Genomic DNA, 24,305 nt, shown 5'->3' with positions numbered 1-24,305 from the left:
AGGCCAAATTTCTTCTGTATTTTCTCACTTCCGGTTTCTTCGCTCCTCTCCTATATCTCAGCTTTCATTGCTTTCCTCTCTCTCCTCACTGCCTCCTCCCACCCCACTTTAGGGGGACGAGCTCCTCGGGAACTCCTCTAAGCTGCAGCAGACCTATTCTGCGAGGAATAGGAAGTAGGTTGCTGTTATGCAGGTCTATGCATTTGTCACAGTTATTTATTGCCGTGTGACTAATCACCTCCAAAATGTATGGCTTCGGTAACAATATGTTATTGTTTGCCTGTGATTCTGTAGGTCAGGCAGGGCTCAGGTAAGGAATGCCTCTGTTCCATGTGGCATCAGCTGCAGTCATGCACTGGGCTGTACAGCTGGCCAGGATGGAAGGTGCAAGAAGCCTTAACTTACGTAGTCTGTCTCCTCAGTGCTCCTTTCCACGTGGCTATCGTGGGCTGCCTGATAGCATGGCGGTCTCAGAGTAATCAGGCTTCTTACATGGTGTCTGACTTCCAGGAGCAAGAATGTGGAAGCGCCAGTTCTCTTAAGCCTGGGGATGGAAATTCTAGCACATCACTTCCACCATATTAGATTGGGCAAGTAAGTCACGAGGTATGCTCATTCAAGACAAGGGGAAATAGACTCTCTTTGCTGATATGAGCAACAGCAATGCATTTGTGACCTCCTTTAATCCACCTAGAACTTTATCTAGGGTGCTAGTAGCTGAGTTGGCTGGAGCTTACCACACTTCCCGGAACCCCTAGGGTGCTAGGGCCTCAACTGATTACAGCAGATAGCCCCTGCCCTTTCCACATCATGGGAGACTTCCGTCAACCCAGGAACGTAGCATGTCTATGTTCCACTGAAGTGCCATGTGCATTAACTCAATAACAAACACACACATAATTGAATCATTTGTAGAGGCAATTTATAGAATTAATTGAATCACAGAACTTGTCCGCTTTTCATTTAAAACAAATCAATGCTGCGATGTATCCTGTTGAGCACGAAAGTCAAGCAACATAACATCACCATGACAGTGACCACTGTTACCTGAACTTTTGTTTTGTCCAGCATTGTCTGGACCAATGCTCCCTAAATTTTCATACGCATGGGAGTCACTGGGGGCTTTCATTAAAAACCAGGTTCTGCTTCCGTAGGTTCGGAGTGAGGCCTTAATGTACTGCTCTGTGAGCCAGAGTATGGCTGTCACTATGGTTGGGCACACGCTGGGACAAACGCTCCCTGGTTAAATTGGCTTAGAGTTTAGTTGGTCCTTTATAAGAAACATAAATCAGTTGGTTAGGGATGAAACAATTTATTCGGGTGACAACCAATCACCCCCCCCCCCATAACCCCCCCCCCCCGACAAATCTGTAAATGGATGAGAACATGACAAGGGCAGAAAATTAGATTCAGGTTTAGGCCAAAAAACAGAAACGCAAGCACTTTAGAAGGAATGTGACTTGAATCGTATCAGACCTTATCAGCTCTGAACAGGCTCTGGAGGGCTGAGCAAGGTTTCTGAGTTTGGGTGGAATTCATTTGGTCAACAATATTGGTATTTGATCATATTATTGACACAGGGTTGCAAGGATGGACTTGTGATTTTTTTTTATGTAAGCACCATAATTTGGACATTGTACAGCTCTTCAGAAGTGCTGATTACAGCTCTCAAGCTCTCAAAAGTGGCGTGTGTGTGTGCACAAAAAAAGATTTATTCAGTTTTACAAATTTGATAGTCAACTTATTTAAGTTTTTCCTTAACCTTTTAAATTCAGCCTAGAAACTGTATTATTGTTTTTTAAAATCATTTAAAATCATTTCTAAGTCTAGCAAATAATAGCAAACACTTTAAAGGGACCTTTGGAAAATACTTGATCCCACTTGCAAACTTAATTAAACACTTTCATGAATTTTAAAATACATTTAAGACTCTTAGTATGCTGTACTCAGTTCCCTTTTTAATCAGTTCAATTGTCTCAATTAACAAATACATTCCCAAGTATACAAATCACTTTTAAATCCAATAAGTTAGACTTATAAATACAATGAAACTTAAGTTCTCTTAACATGTGCCACTATTGTATAAAAAATTAGGTTTCTACTAAAATCACAAGTTTAGATTAATTACCCAATGATACATTTTACAGTGATTTCCAAAGCTCAGAAATTCTTGAAACTTTACAAATGCATAAAATATCTACTATATACAGATTCCTCACCTCAAATATGAATCCTATAATTGTGATTCTCTTAAAAGTTTCTGTACTTTTCCTAAGTCATCCTGGAGCTGAGAGCGTCCCCCCATCACAGATGGTAGTTACCACCTCGTGACTGAGACTGCTTACCCAAGATTTGGGCTGGCCCCTGGCTAGATTCTTGTCAGTGACCCTAATGGGACACTTGAAACCTATTAATGATTGCTATGTCTACAATGCTCTACTCCACGGGAGGTGGTCTCAAGACCCTGACCCTTAGTTTTAAGCTGTACACATTATTGATTCTTCTGCGTAGCCCTGGACATTCGTAGAACTGGCAGCTTGATCCCTTGGTTGGATTTTGCATTTATGTGGTTCTCAAAATATGTACTTTTCCCTCTAGCTCTAAAGACCTTTGCACTCCAGGAATCCTAAGATACGTAAATACCCTTTTATCTGCTAATAAGACCTTTGGAATCCATGGAATCTTCCTAGAGGCTTTGATGAGATTGGGTTTGGATCTTAGGGCAGGATTGCTTCATAGGTGCCGGTGTTTTCTTCCTTAGAGGCACATCACGTCTAGATTTCTCTTTTTGTGATTTCAGCAGGAACACGTACTTTTTTCCATTCCAAACTATACAGTAGTCCCTCCCCCCTCCCCCCATCCAAGGTTTCTCTTTCCGAGGTGGGCCCTTTGGAAGATGCTTAGGTCGTGATGGTAGAGCCCCATGAATGGGATCAATGTTCTTTTAAAAGAGACCTCACAGCGCACCCTTACCCCTTCTGCCATGTGAGGACATAGCAAGAAGTGTGCCACCTAGAAGACAGCCCTCACCTGACCGTGCTGGCACCCTGACCTTGGACTTCCAGCCTCCAGAACTGTGAGAGATAAAGTTCTATTGTTTATAAGCCCCCCGGTCTGTAGGATTTTGTGAAAGCAGCCTGAAACAGACTAAGACAGGGGCCCACATTTTCATTTTGCGTTGTGAAACGTAGGCCCCAAATTAGGTAGCCAGTCCTGAGTAGGGACTCCAGGAGAATCAAATCAGGTAAAAGGCAAACCTTGCTTATAGCGTGGTTGGATTCGGGCTGGCTTTTGGCCCATTTCTATTTCTGTGCCAGGTAAGTCTGGCTGAAGTTCACAGAGACATGGCCTAAAGCTGAGTGACAAACAGATCCGGGCTCCCAAATGTGCTTACGCAGAGTGAGTGTGAGCGTTTGCTCAGTGATGGGAGTGGGGCTTGGCACCTCTTGGCTGAAAAACATGCCCCTATTGATTGTGAGGTTACTACCCAGATGGCTCTTTGAATCAGTATTGTCCAATCACTTTTCTTAGTTGCCACCCCCTCCACCGCCATCCGTGTGTATAATACAGTACTTCGTACACTGATGGAACTGGGCTGCGTGATTCAATGCGCTCCCCTGCAATGCTGATGCTGCTGGTCCATGAACCAGCCTGTGAGCAGAAAGAGTCCTAGAAACAGAGCAGCTGGTGATGGAGTCCAGAGGCGTGACGAGTCAATCATGTGCCAACCCGACTGTGCCACGGGGGCACAGGCATTTGGTCAAACATGATTCTGCATGTGTCTGTGAGGGAGCTTCTGGATGAGATGAACTTGGAGTCGGCAGACTAAGGAAAGCAGATGTGGGTGGGCCTCATCCAATCAGTCAAAGGCTTGAATGAATCAAAAAGATTCACTCTCCTGCAAGTGAGAGGGAATGGCTCCTGCCTGACTGATGGAGCTGGGGCATCCGTTTTTCCTGCCTTTGGACTCGAACTGAAATATCAGCTCTTCCTGGGTCTCAAGCCTCCGGCCTTGGACTGGAACAACACCATTGGCTCTCCTGGGTCTCCAGTTGGCTGACTGCGGATCTTGTGACTTGTCAGCCTCCACAATCACGTGGGAAAATTCTGTATCGTGCATCTCTAGATAAACACTTCTCATTGGTTCTGTTTCTCTAGAGAACCCTGACTACTACAGAGGTCAAATGGGATAGCTGGGCTTCAATGTTAAGGGCTGATGCTTTTCAGCAGTGGCCAGATCACATTGGGCTGGTTACTTATAATCTCGGAGCCTTGGTTTCCCCACCATAAAGCCTGGTAGTACAAATTACACATGTAGGGTTTTTCAACCTCGGCACTAGTGACCGCGGGCTGGATCATTCTTTGTGTGTGTGTGTGGGGGGGCCATCCTGTGCACTGTAGGATGTTGAGCAGAATCCCTGGTTTCTACACACTAGAGGCCAGTAGCACCCCTCGCCCCAGTTGTGACAACTAAAAACGTCTTCAGACATTGCCAAATGTCCCCCGGGGGTCACAATCGCCCTGCTTGAGAAACACTGATATAAAACTACTATCTTGAGGTCGTTGCTCCAGGATCTAGTGAGATTACATGTGTTCCAAAACTGTTCCATTCATGCTGCAAAAGAGACTCATTTATAATGCTGGTGTCATCCAATGGAAACAAAAATTGTTAATGACCCAGAGACTGCTCTTTTGGTGTGGGATAAATCCTCCTCCTTGTGTCTGTAAGCATGAGACTTCCAAGCCGCTCTGCTTGGCGCATAGAGTGGAGGTCTGCAGTTTAAGAATCTGTTTTTCCAAACGCACAGGGGACCAGAGTCATAATCCTAAACAGGAGAGAATCCAGCCAGGAGTATTTTGTAGTATGCTGGCTCATGGCAGCTGTGTCTTCCTGAAATTATGGTTTGCCTGGAATACGTTTTCAATTGGCTCGTTAGCATTTTGTTGAATATAGCCCATGGGTCAGGAAAGAAAAGAAGTAAAACTGTAGCTTTGGGAAGGGAGACTTGGAGAGGCAGGAAGTGGGTGACTATGAGTGTTCTAAGTTTGGGAAAGATTGGTCTAACATTTTTTTTTTTTTTTAAAAACCCTGCATTTGAATAACCCAGGTACAAAAGGAGTCTGCCTGCAACATGACAGCCACGAACTAATTCCAAGGACATTGGCTTCGCGCTGAGAAGCCAACGCAGAGCAGAACAAAGCACTAAAATGGACCAAACACAAAGATTGTTTGGCTTATCCACACAGCTGACTCTTCCGGAATACCCTGCATCTCTTTGGAGTGAAAGATTAGGAAATGAGAAAAACCCTTCATCTCCAAACTGGACACAAATCAAGGAAGTCCCATTTGAGAAATATGCTCCCAGTCTCCCCGTCCACACACAAAATCTAAACAACGGCTTTTCCGATCACAAGTCAACTAAGTGTCTAAAGTTAAAGACACACAGCCATGAAATAAAGGCTCAAGGAATAACCCCACCCCTTCCCCATTCCAATCTCTGAGCCTGGGGAGAGGTCTGGGGTTAGGGATCTTGGCATTTCTCTCTTCCTTTACAGTCCCTCAACCAGCAAGACAGGAATTAGCAAGCACTACATCTAATCTCCACGGTGTGTGGATTTGCATTATTTAAATACATGGGAAGCGCCCATAATCGAGTAATTATTCCAGCATTTGAAGAATGCCAAACAATGAGCCATTTCTTCTTCAGACCCAATCCGGCCCATTTCCGTTTTCCTCTTAGCACATTGTGTAGAATTACCCAATGTGTCACTTCCTAGAACACTTGATTGTTTACACAAGTAAGCAAGACTTCTTTGGCAGTATTTATTTCTCTCATTTTAGACATGATGATTGCAGCCTTCGCGGTTCTCCCTTTTCTAGAAGCTTCTCAAGTATTGAATATGTATAGAGGCAATTTTGTTCCTTCCTTTTTAAAACAAAGGTTACCCTTTGGGAAGAGGGGTGGAGCGAGAAGGCCGAATCTAATTGAGAATAAAAATCTCCAAACTCTGTGCTTGCTTGTCTGGTATGCAAGGAGTGTGTTGGATTTACTCCTTAACAAGCATTTTAAAGAAAATATGCTGCAAGCTATACTTGAGTGCATTTTAACAGTTTCAGCAAGGGGATTTCCCAGAGGGTCTGTGAGGAGGAGAACAATTATTTGCATCTCGATTACCCAGAGCCTAAGTGGATTTTTCCTGAGCTGTTTTTCCATCAGAAATCTTGGTGGGAGGAGAGGTCACTCCAATGTTTGTAGTTCTGTTGTTGGCAAGGCTGTGGTTTTAATATGGAGGCAATAAAGAATGCATAATTGTGCATTTACCGAAGACCAAAGACTGCTTTCCCTACAGGGTTTTGTGTGTGCATGTGTTTTTGTCCAACACGGAAAGCCCCGCTTGACTGTAAGAAAGACAGGCCTTATTCTCCCTAACAATTAACACACGCAGACAAGGCTTTCCAATTTATGGCAAAGTTGGGAGTTAGGAGTCCCTTCATCCCTCCTACCAAGTCTCCTCCATCCCAACCCCCAGCACAGGTCTTTAGGGACAATCAGCAGCTGCCTGGGGCAATCATTACAAGTCAAAACGGACTAATGGTGCAATAGAGGGGGCTTCAGGGCACTCCAAGTTTTGTTGGCTCCTCCTATGAAGACAAATACAATGAACCTGCTTTACTTGTCTGAGTCAGAGAGGTCCCGGGGCCGTGGGTGGGCATGTGGATAAAGCTTCTTCAGTGAGGATCTCCAATCTGTTGTCACTGGCATGCCATGTCACTCTCCTGAATTCTCTGGTATTCATGTGCAAATGCCATTAGGGACACCTGTAGATGTTATGATGATCAAATGATTCATATTTGCTAAGCACTTGGAAGAGGGTGAGGCAGCTGACTCTCTTAGGTCAGGCCCCCTAAAAGCTGTGTCAAGGTGGGGGTTCTCACGTGAGTGAGTGATTGGGGTGTGGTGGCTGATGGAGGTATGGAGGCAGGCTAGGGCAGGGAGGAGCTAGAAAAGCTATGGTAGCTCACAGCAGATCTGGAATGGGAGGTGCACTAGCGTTTGTACCACCAAGGCAAGGGGGCTGGGCTGTCATTCTGCAGAATGAGTCCCTGAGGGGGTGAGTGTAACATCTCAGACGTCAGTCAGTCACGGATAAGTCTCTGAAAGGGTGCCTGCCCCAGCCTAGGAGATCTGGGCGGGGCGCTGCATCTGCTATGCAAATCAACAAGTATTTGATGACAGCCGCTCCACGTGCCAAGGAACAAGGGCTCAGAACTCGGGAATCTGAAGACCTGAGCCTGTTTCCTCATCCAAGACGTCTTTCTTTTGGTCTCAAAAGGCCTCCTCTGAGTCCCTAGTTTGAGGTTGGCTGACCTCATTTGTAGACACATTACAGTCATAAGTGCCTATTTCTTTGTTTAGCCCTGAACTTGGCGGGTAGGGAGTGCAATGCTCCATCCTGTTCTCTGTAGCAACCCAACGCCCAGCACAATGCCTGCACCTAGTAGGTCTGCAGCACATACTTGCTGTCAGTTAGAATGAATACATAACACCTATCACCCTCAGTGGCAGGCCTTTTAGCTCCTAACGGGTGTAGCTTCCCACAACCCCCCTCTCTCTATCTGATACTTTTCATCTTGCCTTTCCTTCCCCCAGTTCTTTGCTGTGTGGGGGTGGTCTCAAGGGTGTTCTCCCTCTTTTTCCACCCCCCTTCTGTTGAGGCTGGCTTGGCTGCAATACCCTGCAGCTCCATTCAAGGTAATTTCCACCGATAGCGCCCTGATTTATGAAATTCTCAAAAGACACGATGTCTGGAAAGGCCAGAATGCAGCTTCAGCACGGCCATGCGTGGTGGTGAGGTGACTGCAGGGCGAGCAGGAGGAGAGGGGAAAGGAAGGCAGTGGCAGCCCCCTTGGGAATAAATCATGCTGATTAGAAGGAAAGCTATCAGAGCAAGGCACTTGGGCATTCCCTGGGCCGTGCAAGATCACCAAGTATTTGTTTTTTTCATTCTCTCCGTCTCCCTTCGACATTGAATAACCCTCCATGTTTAACTTAAAGGACTTCAGTGGAGGAATTTCTGGCTTACAACATTCGGGTGGGGGCAGATACTTGGGGAGCAAAGATGTTTCTGCGTTGTGGTGGGAGGAAAGGCCTTCCTTGGATATGGCCCAATTAGCACTTTCCATGCCTTCACATTCTTCTTTTCTTAAACAACTTTCCCCTTCTAAAAGTAATATTACCATTTTACAATTTGGAAGGAAAATAATTTTTTAAAAAACAAGTCATCCCTCTGAAGGAATGCAAACTACTAGGGGCATTTTGGCAGGTTTTCCTTTTGCCTCTTCCCCTAGATATCTCCATTTGGACCCCTGTTAAGAGTTTTTACTAGATATTTTTGTATCACTTTAACAGCATTTTGAAAACCTCCCTGATATTTTCCTGATTTCCTGGCATTAAGTCTTGTGGCCAAGGGTCTGGAGCACTAAGTAACTGGGGGATTTGGAGCAAGTGAGAACCCCAACTTTGGACTTCAGTTTCCCCAGCTATGAGATGTGAGAGGAACATAAATTACCAGGAGATTTCATGTTTTAGGAGCTGACCTGGCTTCCTCCCCAGCAGTGGCCTACTTGGGTATCTGCTCAAACTATCAAACCCTCTAGACTGGAAGACGGAAGAGCTCAGGGCAGGTCAGAGGGCTGGCTCTGAGTGGGGACTCTGGGTCAGCCCTTCTGGGGCTCTCCAGGCAGGAGAAGTGGCCACCTGCCCCACCTCGGGTTCCTTCTCCAGCTCCCTCGGACCCCCTCGGGGGCTCAACGCACCGTTGCGGATATTCGGGAGACCCAGGGCACAGCTACCTCCCCTATACCAAGTGAGCAGAGGGGAGGACTGGGTGAAGTGAGGTGACCGCCCTCTCCCCCAAGAATTGTTTGGGCCCCAGGAGTCAGACCTAGGCAGGCTGCGCCTGCAGCCCGGGTGGGGCACCGTCCTCCCGGCCCCCCTTCCTCTCCGCGGTGGCCCGGGGGCGGACGGACGCGGTGGCGCCCATCCTGGCCCCCGTGCGGTTTCCCGGCGAGGCCTTAGGAGGTGGTGGAGCGGGAGGGGAGAGGGAGGAGCACGCGGAGCAGGGTGTGGGTGGGAAGGAGCAGTGGGCTGGGGTGGAGGAGAGGCGGCAGGCGGGGTGGGGGCTGGCGGGTAGAGAGGCCCAGAGTAGAGTAGCCCCCGGGGAGACTGGAGGCGGAGCAGCCGAGAGAGATGGAAGGAGTTGCCTCGGCCGTGGGACCGGGAAAAGAGGGGGCGGAGCAGCGGGCGGGGCGTGGGCGGGGCGTGGGAACGCCACGCCCCCGACCGGGCCGCGCCGAGGAACGAAGATGGCCGGGCGCGCCGCGGGAACCGAGGAGCCGCTGGCAGCAGCGGCAGCAGCAGCTCCTGGGCTGTGACTCCACGCGTGGCAGCGACTCTAGCGACCCGGGCGGAGCGGGCGTGCGGCGCAGGCAGCGGCGCGCAGGACCGGACGGCGGCAAGCGGGCGCCGGTGCACGGGCGCCCGGCGGAGGATGCACCGGGCGCGGCGGGCGGCTCCCCGCAGCCGCCCCCGCGCCCCGGGCGCCGGGCCTTAGTGCTGGCTGAGGAGGCGGCGCGCGCGGGGCGGCCGGGCGGCGGCGGGGCCCGCGCAGTCATGCCATGGCTGAGCGGCGGCCGGCGGCGGCGAAGGGGACAGCCGCGCGAGGCCCCGCGAGAGCCGCCGTCGCCCGCGCAGCCCCCGCGGGAGCCGCCGCCGCCCGCGTCCCCCGCCGCGGCCCCCGCGCCTCCCGCGCCCTCCGCGCCGCCGCGGGCCCGGGAGAGCGCCGAGCTGCCGCTACCAGCCGGCTGGGAGGAAGCTCGCGACTACGACGGCCGCGTCTTCTACATCGACCACAACACGCGCCAGACGTCGTGGATCGACCCTCGCGACCGGTAAGGGCGCAGGCGGCGGGCGCGGACCCGGGCCAGGATCTGGGCGCCGCATCCCTTGGGTCCTGGGAGAGGCTCGAGGACACCGGGAGGTCCCCACGTTCCCATCCCCGCGGCCCTGGCCGAGGATCGAGGCGCCCAGTGTCCCGGCTTCAAGCCCCGGAGCGCGGAGTCCCGACCACCTCCCGGCCCCCGCCGCGGGCGGACACTCTGACTGGGTTCCCTCACGTCACCCGCTGACCGGCGCCTGGGAGCTGGGCGCCTGGAATTTCCTCTCCCGGGGCTGACGGATGGCCCTCTTTTCCTTTTTCCGCCGCGGCCTCGCCCATCCCTGCCGGGCCTCTGCGGCCCGCGGCCCGCGGCCCACGGCCCCGGGCTGTGGCCTCGCAGACGCCCCGGCCCGCGGTGGCCATATGAGCTGTCACCTTGGAGCACAAACGTGCGCCCCAGCTTCGTGGTGTGGGTTCCTTGTCTGACGTACCCAACCTAGTTTCCATCCATAGACTGCCGCCAGACGGGACACTTAAGGGATCCCCAGTTCTTTGGGAGTTGGGAGAGCCTCTTCCCAAACTGTGATGGTTACTCTTTAGCGCCTTAAACGTTGAGTTAAAATTCTGATTGAAACAGCCTTGTGTACTGCGGCCAGAATGAAATATGATTAGACCCAGATGCTTTTGGAATAAACGAAACGCAAGAATTGAATTTTAGGTTTCCTTTTTGTGCAAGACACGAATAGGGCACTAAGTTGTCTTATTCATGCAAGTAAATCCTAGGGAGGAAAAAACGGATTCTTGCATTTAATGAAGTTCATGCAGTGATGCTTTTCCTTAACTTTTCAATGGCTCAGCTGCTTTTGGAGAGATGCATTTTTTTGTGTGGCATTGGGAATTCTGTTGAAACGCAGTGTTTCCAATGGTTATCTGATATCTTGTCCTATCTGGAGCAAGTTCTCTCCACGGCCTGAGTGCCAGAAAAGTAATACCGCAGGCTTCCCAGTGATTTTAAGACTTGAAAAGGCCCAGTGTGGTGACATTGCTCCTGCTTCCTCCTACCTGCACAGGAAAAGGCAGCGCTGCATGGCACTGGTGTTTGAAAATAAACTTTGGAGGAGGGAAGCTGCTGAATTATTGTTTGAAGATTTCTCTGGGTTCAGATAGGGAAAAACAAAACAAAACAAAACAGAGCAAAAGGATCGTGGTTCCGTAACATTCTCTCTGAACATTGCAAACTTCTGGACTCAGGAGCTTAGATAATCCTAGCACAGTTTTATGGATTAAAAAGATGCTTAGTTATTTGAAAACCAGGTGAGATCATATTATAATTTTAACCAAAGGCTAGAGCCACAGCTGTTTGATCAAGCCTTGGATGTTTCTGGAATTGGTAGAACTGCCTGGAATGTGGTGCCCTTTTATGCTGTATGTCTGTTAAAAACGCAAACAAGTGGAAAATGAACCAATTAAAAATACTGTTTTGCTTCGGAAGGGCTAAGGTTCATTTTATGAGGGTAATATAAAACAGTTGTGGTTACATTGGAGTGGGGATTCGTGATGAAAAGTATAAATGTAAGAATTTCCGTTTTTATGGTACGACATAAGACATAGGTGAGCAGACCCTACAGAAGTCAGCTTGTAGAATCTTCCTTTTTGTGTATTTCATACACATTTCCTGTTTCTTCTTCCAGAAATCTGTTACTGAATGACATTCTCACCCTTTTCAGACATCACTTATGTTAGAGCTTTTTAAAAGGTCCTGTTTCTAATGCAAAACTGTCGATTGAGTGAACAAAAGTGGGTATTTTACATTTTTTGTAAAGTAAAAACGTGTATACTTTTATGAGACATTGTTTTTATAGTGAGTGAAAATTCAGCAGGGGACAGCTTGCACTTCAGCTCCCATAATACCTTGCCCGAAATATGTATGGAATGTTCGGCAAGCCACAAACATTTAAGTGGAGTCTCTGAAGGGTGTAAATGGTGTAATAGTCATTCTTCTTCTTCTTTCAAAACAGAACCCTGCCGATCTTTATAGATTTTTATAGGTGACCGGGTAGCCTTTAAAGTTGGAATTGTTTTATTATGTGGAAAAAACTGTGTTGGAGCACATCTTCTCCACGCGTGTCTGACAGTTAAAACCCTTTTTGAGTCACCTTTGATTCACATGACCAGAAAACAGTATTTAAGAGATGAGGACTTTCCCCAAACAGCTCCCCAAGTGAGAACTGACAGGAGAGAGAACAATAGATAGGTTTTTAAGGAAAATGAAATTACGGAGGAATTTGAATGGAGTAGGATAGGTGAAAATTGTTGCTGACATAAAACATTTCATATATAATTTAGTACCAACTGTAATAGCATAAAATATACTCCTGCAAGCAAAGTAAACAAGGCCAACGGTTGTAAACAATCTCTTCCAGTTTTCTATTCATTCCATTCATTGTTGTGTTTAATAGCATTGGACATTGCCATCTCAGGACGTGTTGGTGAATTATGGTAGCTGTACTTTCTTTTTCAAGTCACAACAAAGAGGTTAAAAGCCTAAGGAAACATCTTTACAGATGTGGCTACAGATGTGTAAAACGTCTCAGTACTTTCAAAACAGAATTCTTTTAGTTTGATTATGAACCCATCTTAGGTTGAAATTCACTTTCTCCGCAGATCAGTATTGCGAGTGTAATTTTCACAGTTAGTTTTCTGGGAATCGTACCCAAAACCTTTCTTAACAAAATGTAAAGTTAATTCACCATTTCTATGGCTGGTAGTTGCTGTGGGTGAGTCTTGTGTGGTTTACTTTAGTGGCACATATGTATTCTACATATATTAACTTGGAGCTCAATGACCACTTTATAAAAAGGTATTTACCATTTAGGCCGAAAATAAGGGAAGAACATTTTTGCATCCTTTGGAAACACTCAGTGCCTTGGATGGTTGTGTATGCAGACACGTGCTTCCTGCGGGGTTGTGTTGATACTATCGTATAGATGGAAACTTCGTGTTCTGTTTCCTCTGGCTCAGGTTTTATTGCACAGTACTGGAAATGCCAACCTTGAGCAGCCAAAGAATGGTGGACCATATCACACTGGAGATCAAAGCAGAGCTTAAATGATCATGATGGTGCTGGAAGGCCCGGATGATATCATGACAAAAGCTTGTAGGGTTCCATGTGCTCCCGAGGCAGATTTGACCTGCGCCACACGGAGGAGCTCTGTGGTATCGGAAGAGGCCTTTGGACAGGCTGTTGCTTTAAGGAGAAAACAACCCATGGTTCAGGAGTTTGCCAGGTTGAAGCCCCACAGCACAAAGCCAGATGACATCACTGATTGCTACCTTCTTGGAACCTTTACTGAGTATTCATTAGTAGGGCATTTACTATATTTACCTCACAGAGTCTAAACTTTCTGATAAACAAGTAACGATGTCTCAATTTTTCATTTTTTAAGATTATAGATAGTGTTTGTGTGAACATGGGGGAGTGTTTTGCTTTTAAGGCCATAAGAGGTGGGCTTCTGGAAGAATCTTCTTCCATTGAAATTATCAACAACAGCTTCATGGTCTATTCTTGGTCTAATATCTTTCTTTTCTTTCCTTCCTTTTTTTTTTTTTTTTTTTTAAGTGAATGGAAAAGTCATTCATTTCCCGAAATAGCTCCTGGATGTTTGGTTTCCTTTTCTTCCCTTTCACTCTGATTTTGGAAGTGGAAATAACATGCTTCACCTTCTCTGGTAGGTTCTACTTCAGGAGCCCTCGGGTCAGGTGATGTGTTAAATGTCACCTGGCGAGCCAGGTGAGCTTCTTCTAGCCCGGGTCCTTTTGCTAATGTTGGCTGCCTTTCTAATAAATGCAGTACAATTAATCTGATGGAATAAAAGCAGAGCTAAGTTCTCCTGAGTTCAGTTATTCCCCTTTAAATGCAGTCGAATGAAGAACTATTTATAGAGATTCTTGGCCTCTTGGTGTGCTGGATGGTAGATGGAGACGTTTGTGTGGGGGTGGGAGACAGACATATAAAGTGAAGCGAACGATGACCTGCAGGTACCACTATCAGGCGGTCATGGCTTCTGGGCAAAGGAGCCTTGGAGGGGGCGGGGGTCTTTATCCTCATTCATCCATCTCCTGGATTGAGGGTTTCTCGTACTTTCTCAGCACTGGAGAAGAAAAGGGCAAATTGAGAAAAGTGCTGGAGATGAGGAAATGCTGGGTGTGTTCAGAATAAATGAGGGAATCAGACAGTTTGACCGAGCCAGTCTTCGTGTGAGGGAGGTAAGACGCAGGCGAGACCACACCTAACTTAGACTCCTAAGCTTTGGGGTGGGAAGACCTAGGACTGTCTCGTTGGAACTCCTCATTTCGCACCTGAGCGCTACAGCCAAGGGGCGCGTCCTTCCGGCAGTTGGAAGGAAAGGAGTGAGCTGTGCCTTCTGATCCGGAGCCAGTGCTCTTTCCAGTGTGCCACCCAACTACATAATCCCTACTCTGCTTCAGGCATCTGCCTCTGTTCGTCCGTTCGTTCGTTCATTCATTCATTCATTCATTCATTCATTCATTCATTCATTCAGCGACTGTTGCACAGCTTCTCAGTTTCAGGCACTTCCAGGGCTTAGGACTCCAGTGGTGAGCGCCGGCAGACAGGCCCCTACCTCCGTGAGGCTTACGCTGTGCTTGTGCCCCTCCCCACAGAGCCTCACTGTGCTGTTCCTGCCTCCTGGTTTCTTCTCGCTGGAATCCTTTGGGCCTGTGCTTATGGCAGACATATGTGGAGTGCTTAGCATGTGCCAAGTGCTCTAGGCATTTGTGTGGATGCTTGCACTGAAAACCCACGATGGCTGCACAGTGTAGGTGGGCAGGTGATGAAACTAGGCCAAGGGAGGGTGACTTAGTAACCTTGCTTCCCATAGCCACCTGGGGGCAGCGCCTGCCCAACTCCGGAGTTCGGCCCAGGGCTACTACCTGCATTTGAGCCTCCCTTGGCTGGGTAACTGGCCCTCGCGCCGTGTTATAGCCACCGGTTATTTTCATCTTGCATCTTTATCGTTTGATGTTTAACCCCCCCCCCCCCATGGTAGATGGCTCCCCACAGAGGTCCATGTCCTAGTCTCTGAGAGCTGTTGGTCAGTTCCCTTCCATGGCAAATAGCATTTGTAGGCGGGATGAAGTTATGAATGAATCTTGAGATGAGGTCATCATGCTGGATTCTCTGGGTGGCCCCATATAATCACAAGGGTCCTCACAAGAGGGAAACAGGAGGGTCGGAGTGAGCAAAGATGCCACAGCAGAAGCAGATGTTCCGAGTCCTGTGGCCGCGAGCCAAGGAATGCAGGCAGCCTCTGGAAGCTGGAAGCGGCGAGGAGATGGAGCTGTCCTTACAGCCTGTGGACGGAACACGGCCCTGCCGACACCTCGATTTTAGCCAAATAAAGCTGATTTTGGACTTCGCACCTCCAGAGCTGTGAGATAATACATTTGTGTCGTTTGACACCACTTGCTTTGTGGCAGTTTGTGACAGCAGCAGTAGGAGACGAATCCACCCCATGCTTTGTTTTCCCAGTGAGCATGGAAGCATGTGGTCAGCGTGGCGCCTTGCCTAACACCCACAGCAGCTGACTTTTACTGTGTGCTCAGATGGTGCCATACTAAGCTTTCTATACCCATTTTCTCCCCTGGCTCCTCACAACACCCCTAGGAGTGCACGTTTCCTGTGGACTGAGCCTGGAGTCTTCTCACCTTAGGCAGCAAGTCGTATCTATTGAGCAAGCCAAATATGGGGTAGTGGGCAGGGTGGCTTTCCTAGAGAGGAGACCGGTTGGAAACGATCAGTCCTGTTCCCAGGTGACGAGGGGCCTGAGCTGCGGAGATCCAGGCGCTAGCCTACAAAAGGCAGGGAGTCTGGAAGAGAAGTTGTGAAGGGAGCGAGAAGTGCCCAGGATTTAGCTGCTGCTTGCACAGAGCAGGTGAAATCAGGAAAGGGGCCAAAGGAGTCTTGCTGATGCCTTAGGGGGAGCTGAGACTGCCAGGGGCCCCCTGAAGGCCTCCTGTTGACCCCGTTGTTCGGCTGCTGCTTTGCTGTGTGTGTGTGTTCCGTGACTGGCTTGCACATAGAAGCATGTTGAGTCACTCACCTGACTGTCTTGCTGATAGGCAGTGTCCTCAGAGGTATCCGGACGGGGCAGGAATTACCGTAGAGCAGGGTTCTCAGCCTGGCACTGTGGAGATTTGGGGCTGGGCAGCTCTTTGTTGGGGGCTGTCCTGCATAGCATACTAGGAGTTTAGCAGCGTGTCTCGTCTCACTCACTAGATGCCAGTGGCACCGCCCCAAGTCCTCACAACCAAAAGTGTCTTCAGACAGTACGGAGTGTCCGCTGGGGAAGCAGCACGGCCAGGCTGAGAACCCTGAACGACTTCTGTCTACTCGGTTACAGTGATTCATGTTTACGAGCCGAGTTTGTTTAAAGCCGATTGACACTTACTGAGCTGTTGCATAACAGAGGGTAAGACCCCAGAGGCCTGATTTCTGTGTTTCCATGAAGAAGATATTTATATGAAAAACCCTGAACGTACTACACCATGCAAATAGTAATACCAGCATATGAAACTTTGGGGATGCATTTTAGTCCGAGTATATTCTTCAATGTTTAGAATATTCTCATTGAGAGGTCGTTTGTGAATGTCAAGTGTCTGCGTATACACAGGAGCAGAAGAAAATGAATGTGTGAACACTTCATGTTCTGCAGCGCCTCGAGGGCTGCCTGGCCCAGGCGTGTGTGCGGGCGGGGGCAGTATGAGGAGGCCTAAGCCGCCTGGACTCGTCCCGCTCCTTCTGTGGACCAGGGGCGGTGAGAGGGTGGCCTCTGCCTGTGCTCAGGAGCTGCAGAGACAGGGCAGGGCGTCGTGAAAGGCCGCTTGTGGAACTGTGGAACCGCTAGCAGTTTCTATCTGGAGTGTCCTCTTTCTTTCCTTAAAGCTCAAGGGGCTTAGGGAGAGAGAGGGAAGGAGGAAGGGAGCTGGCGGGCCCAGCCCCTGGGGGCCAAGCCCTGGCTACAAGGCAGCTTGAATTGTTCGCATGTAGGTGGCTCACGAGCCAGGCCGGAGATCTGAGCGACTCCTGTGTGCCAGCCTTGGTGCTACCAGCAGACAGAGCACTGCCAAGGCGAGTGTGACATTTCCAGGCGGTGTGGAGCTCGGTCGGGACACCAGATAGCCATCACAGGAGACGCATTCTTCTGCCACTTGCAGCTCTGTCCGTGAAAAGGTGCCCGTCTCCAGTGTGGGGAGCCTTCTGAATCTGTGCACTGCCTGGGTTTGCCCTGAACGTTATCCCCATTTAAAACAACTGAGATACACGTCACGTACCATGAAATGCACCCTTTTTAAAGCGCACAATTTCATGGTTTTTAGTATATTCACAAGGTTGTGCAACCGTCGCACGATCTAATTCCAGAACATTTTCATCCCTCCCAAAAGAACCCTGTACCCACGAGCAGTCACTCTCCACCTCCCTCTGCTCCTGGCAACCACTCGTCTGTTCTCTGTCTCTGTGGATTTGCCTGTTCGGGACATTTCGTATAAATGGAGTCACCCAGTCTGTGGCCGTCTGTGTTTGGCTTATCTCACTCAGCATGATGTTTTTTGAGGTTTATCTGTGTCCCGGCATGGATCAGCGCCCCATTCCTTTTCATTGCCAAGTACTGTTCCACTGTGTGGCCGGCCGGAGCCCGTTTGGAAGCCGCCCCGGAGTGCCCTCCCTGTTGGGGCGTTCCCTGCAGAATACAGGAAATAGCTATGTCTTTCATTCCATTATGTCAACTCCCAACTGTTTTACTCACAGAAAAATGACCATTCATATGTTTACAATGTCAAAATATAAACATGACCTCGTGTACTCCATGGAAGGAACGAGGTCTGGGCTGGCCGTGCTCGGCTGCTGTCTCCGGCTCCTTGATAACCAGGAGTGGCCTCCCCACGCGGGTGGTGTGCAGCCAACCTGGCCGGGGAGCTTCAGGATTCTCGGTGCCCTCTGCACGTGGGGCCCAGGTAGCTCTGTGTTCTAAGCTGCCCTGGAGAGGACAGAGTGTAGCCAAAAGTCACAACCGTTTTGTGCCAGAGCCAGTGGAAAAGTGATATAGGAGGTGCTGATGTTTAACAAAACTGGAGATGGAAATCTTAAAATTGAGAGGCCTGATGAGTGTATTAATTTTTCTCTGCAAATTAGGGAGAGATGATCATTTGTTTTTCAAGGAGGAGAAGGTTCTGTGGATCAGCTGGACAGACCTGCCTTAGGGTCGTGGCGTCATTTATCTAACTGGGCCTCCTTCTAACCTGTTTGAGCTTTGGTTTCTTCCCATTTCTACTGGGGTCAGTATGGGCTGTGGCGAGGGTCAGTGAGCGAGGGGACCCCGTGCAGAGCCTGGGTCCCACACTGCAGCAGCCCCAGTTACAAGGCAGCGCGAATTGTTCGCATGGAGGTCACTGCACTGAAGCCAGGTTGGAAAGTCGCTGGTCTGGACGACGGAGATGAGGAAGTCCGCGGTACGTGCAGGTGTAGAAGGGGCCTGAGAGGGAGGAATTGGTGCCTGTTGCAGATTTGTTTGCGTCCCTGTTCAGGGAAGATGGTGGGAACGGTGAGGATGGGGGTGGGCTGGGCAATATACCTTGTTATCCCTTTTGCTTTTGAACCATGTGGAGATGTTAGCTTTTCATAGACTTGAATGAGAAAATTCGGCATAGGAAAACAGGGTGGTATTACACATGTGAATTTAAGAAGCCCTTCCCTTCCATCTCCTTCCTTCTTTTAACTCTGTCACTTGTGTGCAAATTTCCCCAGCAAGTTTCTATTCCCTAACTTGAGTCTTGCGTGTGCACCGGTTTCTAATGGTGATGTTACAACTCGATGTAGTGCATTTGGAATTTCCACATTACAACAGATAGCACTTTTATTGCATTTTGCTTGAGAATTGCTCAGCCTGTGTTTTTTGAAAATGTTCTCTTGCCCTTTTTTCCCGATCTCCGATAATTTTTGGAAGTGGCAGTTACACTGGGACAGGTGGGTGTACTTGAGTGAAGCCCAGGAGGGTTTGGAATGGGGGAGTTTCAGGTTTCTTGGCCCAGGACGTCTGATGGACCTTGCCTGGTAGGTCAGGGACGAGGGGGGTCGTGCCTTGCTGGCCTGCCGGGCTCTGACCTCCAGGATGGCACCTGGCATTCAGAGATCAGTTCAGGGATGGTCCGGCTGCAGCCGTGCATATTCGCGCCCTCCCGTCCGTTTTCCTTCTTCTGTCCCAGAATACCCTTCGTGCACACTGGCCTACTTCCAAGAGAAAATTAAAGTTTTTAAAGAAGGGGTGATGCTACCCTGATAGGAGGCCCCCCTAAAGCCTGTTGTACTCATTTATGTAGTTTCATGCACTTCACGTGACTGTTCAACTGCTTGGTGCAGCCAAAGCAGTGAAAACTTCATAAAAATGAATAGTTTGGCATCATGGTAACCACAGAGCTGCGCGGTGTAGTTTTCTTTGCAACCATCTGTGCTCGTCTCCTGCTGACCCCGCGCTCAATCCTTGGTTGGTGCTGTGCTCCAATGCATAGATGTGTGTGGAACTGCCCAACTGCCCGTGGAAGCCCTTTCAAATGTTCTGGACCACAGGGAGCCAGGGTATCCTCTCTGTTAGATGGCCACCCATCGAAGCATTCTTGCCCTACGAGAATGACACCATGCATAAACATGCAGTTTGCTCTGTGTTCTTCTAGTACCTTCTCTACACCCCTACCTACATATACGTGCATAAACCCAGATTTTTGTTTTGGGATTTTACATAAATATGATTATACTATTTTTTTTCCTGTGACTACAGCATGGTGGCTATAATTAACAATACTGTAATACTGTATTATATATTTGAAAGATGCTAAGAAAGTAGATTTTAAAAGTTCTCATCACAAGAAAAAAAATTTGCAACTGTGGTGATGGATGTTAACTAAACTTGCTGTGGTGACAATTTTGCAATATATAAATATATTAAATCATGTTGTACACCTAAAACTGACAGTTACGTGTCAGTTATATCTCAATTTAAAACAAGAAGAATATATAGATCTACCAGCATTCTTCTAAAAAACGTATTTTTATTGATGTCAAATTCACGTAACAAAATTAACCATTTTAACGTGAGCAATCAGTGGCATTTAGTACAGTCACAATGTTACACCCTCTCTGTCTAGTTTCAGAACATTTTCTTCACTCCAAAAGGAAACCCTGTGCCCATTAAGTAGTCACTTCCACTCCCCTCCCCTGAGCCCCTGGCAACCACCAGTCTGCTTTCTGTTCCTATGGATTTGCCTGTTCCGGACATTTCATACAAATGGAATCATACGATATGTGGCCTTTTGTGTCAGGCTTCTTTCACTCAGCATCATGTTTTCTGAGGTTCCTCCGCATTGTAGGGATCTGGTTTTGTGCTTCTGCTTTTGGTTTAATGCAGGGGACACGCTGTCTTGTGATCCAGCTGAGGGTAGCTGTGTAACTTTGCCCACAGAGCAGCCAGTACCCTTTAAGGACAATTAATTGAGGATCAAAGAAAAGAGATTAATTTAGCTTTTAGTTTGTTACTTTAAGAAAGGGAGAAGTATAAACTATTTTACATTTCTTTCTAAAATTAGGAACAGGAAGCCAAAAAAGTAATATGTGGTTAGACTTTTTAATATCTGGACGCTGTGTCTGTGCCTGGTGCGTTGCAGGATAACAAATAATTAACGTCACCTGGCCCTTTTCCTCAAGGAGATGAGAAGGTAGCTGGGAAACAAAAAGAGCTACATAAAATCGTAAAGCAACGGTGGGGGCAGGTGAGCCGTGAAGTCAGAGGGTGCGAAAGTCAGCTCCTGCCACCGTGTAAGTCCCTGACTTTCTTCTTGGGTAGAGTTTCTTACATGTACAAGGAGAATGACAATAGTTGTCATTAGTCAACCAACCAATGTTTACTGAGTATAAACTGTTTCCCAAACGTGACGGCTGGTCCCGAGAGATCTTAGGACAGAGCTTTGCAAATAGCACCCCACGGGCCAAATCCAGCCCAACATCTGTTTTCGTACAGCCTGCGAGATAAGAATAGGTGTTGCTTTTTTAAATGGTTGAATAAGAATCAAAAGAAGTGTAGTATTTTGTACAAGTTACATGAAATGCAAGTTTCAGTGTCCGTAAATAAAGTTTTATCAGAGCACAGCCACGCTCGTGCGTGTTATTATCTGCGGCTGCGTTTGCATGGCAACTGCAAAGTTGGGTTGCTGTGTAGGGACCGGGTGGCTGCAAAGCTGAAACTATTTACTGTCCCTTTACAGACTCTGTCCCTTTACAAACTCTGGATATAAACCCTTTACAGAAAACGTTTGCTGAGCCCTGATCTTAGGAGAATCCGGGGTCTAATCAAGATAACCATTGGTCAGTGGGGGTGGGGGTGGATGGGGTGGTGGGGTGCAGGATAAGAAGATCCCAGAGGGAAGTGTAACCAACTAGAGAGAAAGCCAGCGGGGGACCTTTGAGTCAAAGAACCCTCAGGAGAAACTTCTCCCCCCAAAAGCTTCTTGCATCTGTTATAAGACAACCAGAGAAAGTTAGATCATTTAATTAACATGCAAATTAAGAAGACTTTATATAAGAAGGCAGGACAATAACCACTTTTAGAGAGATTTTTCATTAGCCGTACAGTTAGGTGTGGGGTTCTGATTGTGGTTTTTGTTAACAATGCTGCACTGCATGCTTGAAAGTTGCCAAGAGAGTGGATCTTAAGTGCTCTCTGCACAAGAAGGAAATGAGAATCATGTGACTTGATGGAGGTGTGAGCTAATACTACAGTGGCAGTCATACCGCGACAAATGACAAGGTAAAAGTCATTACCTTGTGTCCCTTAAACGTACACAGTGTTACCTGTCAGTTGTATCTCAATTAAGCTGGAAAACCAAAACGAAACACACACACACACACACACACACACACACACAGTTAAAAAGCTAAGCTTTAATGGTACACAAAGAGTTCTGTTTCCCGGGACAATTCAGGCATCAGACTTTCATTCTTGGGTGACCCCAGGTAAACGAGCACCCCTCCCTGTCTCTACTATGGGAATCATGCATGTGCACATATGTGTCTGCTCAGAGCATGCAGAAGGAAAGAAGAAACCCATGTGCTCTCTATCCCTCCCCACCCACTGTCGCAGGGAGAGCCGACGTCAGCCCATTTCCCTTTAGAGGACACCGAGAGGCGGTCCAACTCCACACTGCCGTGCGATTGTAGACAGCGCAGTGCACGCAAGCTATGTAAATGGTTCCATTTATATAGCTTTCTTCAAATAATAAAATATAGAGTTGGAGAACAGATTAGTGGTTGCCAAGGGTGAGGGATGGGGGCAGGGGTGGCTGTGGCTATAAAGTGTGCAGGGCTGGGGGAGGCTTGTAGGGGGGCTTGTAGCTATTTCTGTATCTTAGTTTGGTTGTAGAAGCTACACATGTGATAAAATATGGAGACACACACACACACAAACCACAGACACGGGCTCCGAATAAACTCTGGATTGCTCCAATGTCAGTAACCAGGTTTGGGGTTGTACTGGACGCTATGGCACGGGGTTGGGGGGTAGGGGCCGCGGCGTGAAGGCTGCAAAGAAGCTCCCTGTGCATTTCTTTGCAACTTTCTGTGAGTCTATGACTATTTCAAAACAAAAAGTTAAGTATTCCTGTTTTTGACCCCTTAGATTGCCTTCTGATATTTATGATTAGATAAGCACTGTAATTACAGTGCTGCTTACGTGCAGTTATTTTCTCTGTGGTGGGGTGTTTTTTTCATGTTTGCCTCAGGATAGTTTCAGGTATGGGATGAATCCAGCTGAATGGTTGGTTGGTTGGTGGTTGAATACACTTCCATTTTGGAGTGTTTTAGAAGTATAGAAAAGTTGCAGAGATAGGACAGGTTTGCCAACCGTAAGAGGAGAAGACCATCATGTAACACTTGGTAATCATCACTAGATTCAAAATATAGGTGGTTTTGACCAAAGCAACCACCTGTTTCATTCAGAGGAATTTATCTTCTAGGACAACTCACTAGCACTGCTGTTTGTTTTAGAAAAGTTGACATCTGATTATGTGGCAGTGTTTGGAGTAAAATGAAGTTTGTGGTTAAAGGACCAATTCATACTTGGATTAAATATCAGCATTTTTATCTTTCATATAGTTTTGGAAGAACCTCTCAAAATTGTGTTACATGCTATGTGTTTCTCCTTCGACACATTAAAATGTGACAATTTCTTGTTAGTTAGGGTTTGGGTGCACACAGGGATTGTTACGTCCTGGAATGTGCCACTAACCGCGAGGGCTGCCCCAGTGTGGCTAGGTCTGATTTTAGACATGGCTGCTCTGACTCCTGGCTGTGCCATTTACTGTGTGCCCTTGGGCAGGTTACTTGGGCTCTCTGAGCCTCAGTTTCCTCTTCCATGAAATGGGGACACACGTGAATGCCTAGTGTGCAGTAGACACATTTTAATTGTTCTTGTAATCATGGTAGTCATTCGGCTTTGTGGTTCTTCAGTGTCTTTTCTGCCTATCAAATATCCCTCGCTCCATCATGTCACGTCTGCTTCTGAGTTGCTTCCTTATTTACCCTGTGGTTGTGTGGCACTGGAGACCCACCAGTGTAAAGACAAGTGCTCAGAGTTCATCATGGCTATTTTCCCTCTCTGCTTGGAGCTGTTCTTTGTGTCCTCTTGGTTTTGTGGCTGGGTAAGTGAAGTTGCTGGAAATGATATGCTACGAGAGAGAACAGATTAGAGCAGTGCCATCAAGATTTTTTGGTAAAGGGCTAGATGGACTTTTGACTTTGCAGGCAGTAGGGTCCCTGTTGCAACTGCTCGGCTCTGCTCTTGTAGCTCCAGAGCAGCCAGAGACAATACCTACATGTGGATGGGCCTGGCTATGTTCCAATCAAACTTTATTTACAAAGACAGGAGGTAGGCCGGATTTGGCCCACGGGCCCTAGTTTGTCCACCTGTGATCAATGTCATGCTTGTTTATGTAACATGGTAACACAACCAAAGCTTTTGCGTCTTCAGCTTTCATTCTTGTTGTAGTAGCTTGGATACAAATGTGAAAATCCCTCAAATGTGTACAGAATTCTTGATTCCCAGCTGTGGATATCATGTTGTTCCAGGGCTTGGTACAGGGGCTCTAAGTCACTGGCATGAGAGACTTACAGTGTGATTAGACCTCGTTCCATAATTAATAGACACTTAATATTGGACAGACATTAAGAATAGAAGTTGAATGAAGGTCAAGATCTTCAGCTATTTCTTCTCTGCAAGCTTGTGCAGTATGCACGAAATGGTTTT

The 24,305-nt window shown here is 47.8% G+C and overlaps 1 protein-coding gene across 1 annotated transcript in view; it reads left to right on the top strand.

The window, feature by feature from the left end:
- Window positions 1–9,674: 9,674 nt before the first annotated feature.
- Window positions 9,675–24,305, top strand: part of WWC3 (WWC family member 3) — a gene marked incomplete at its 5' end in the record, with an annotated part of 103,407 nt that continues 88,776 nt past the window's right edge. Inside the window, one exon of the mRNA XM_081043489.1 lies at window positions 9,675–9,952. Within this exon, the coding sequence (XP_080899615.1) occupies window positions 9,675–9,952 (278 nt within the window). The remainder of the gene's footprint in view (window positions 9,953–24,305) is intronic.

This window comes from Rhinolophus hipposideros, assembly GCF_964194185.1.
Source record: "Rhinolophus hipposideros genome assembly, chromosome: X".
Taxonomy (NCBI): domain Eukaryota; kingdom Metazoa; phylum Chordata; class Mammalia; order Chiroptera; family Rhinolophidae; genus Rhinolophus; species Rhinolophus hipposideros.
This window is presented reverse-complemented; position numbering and strand designations above follow the sequence as displayed.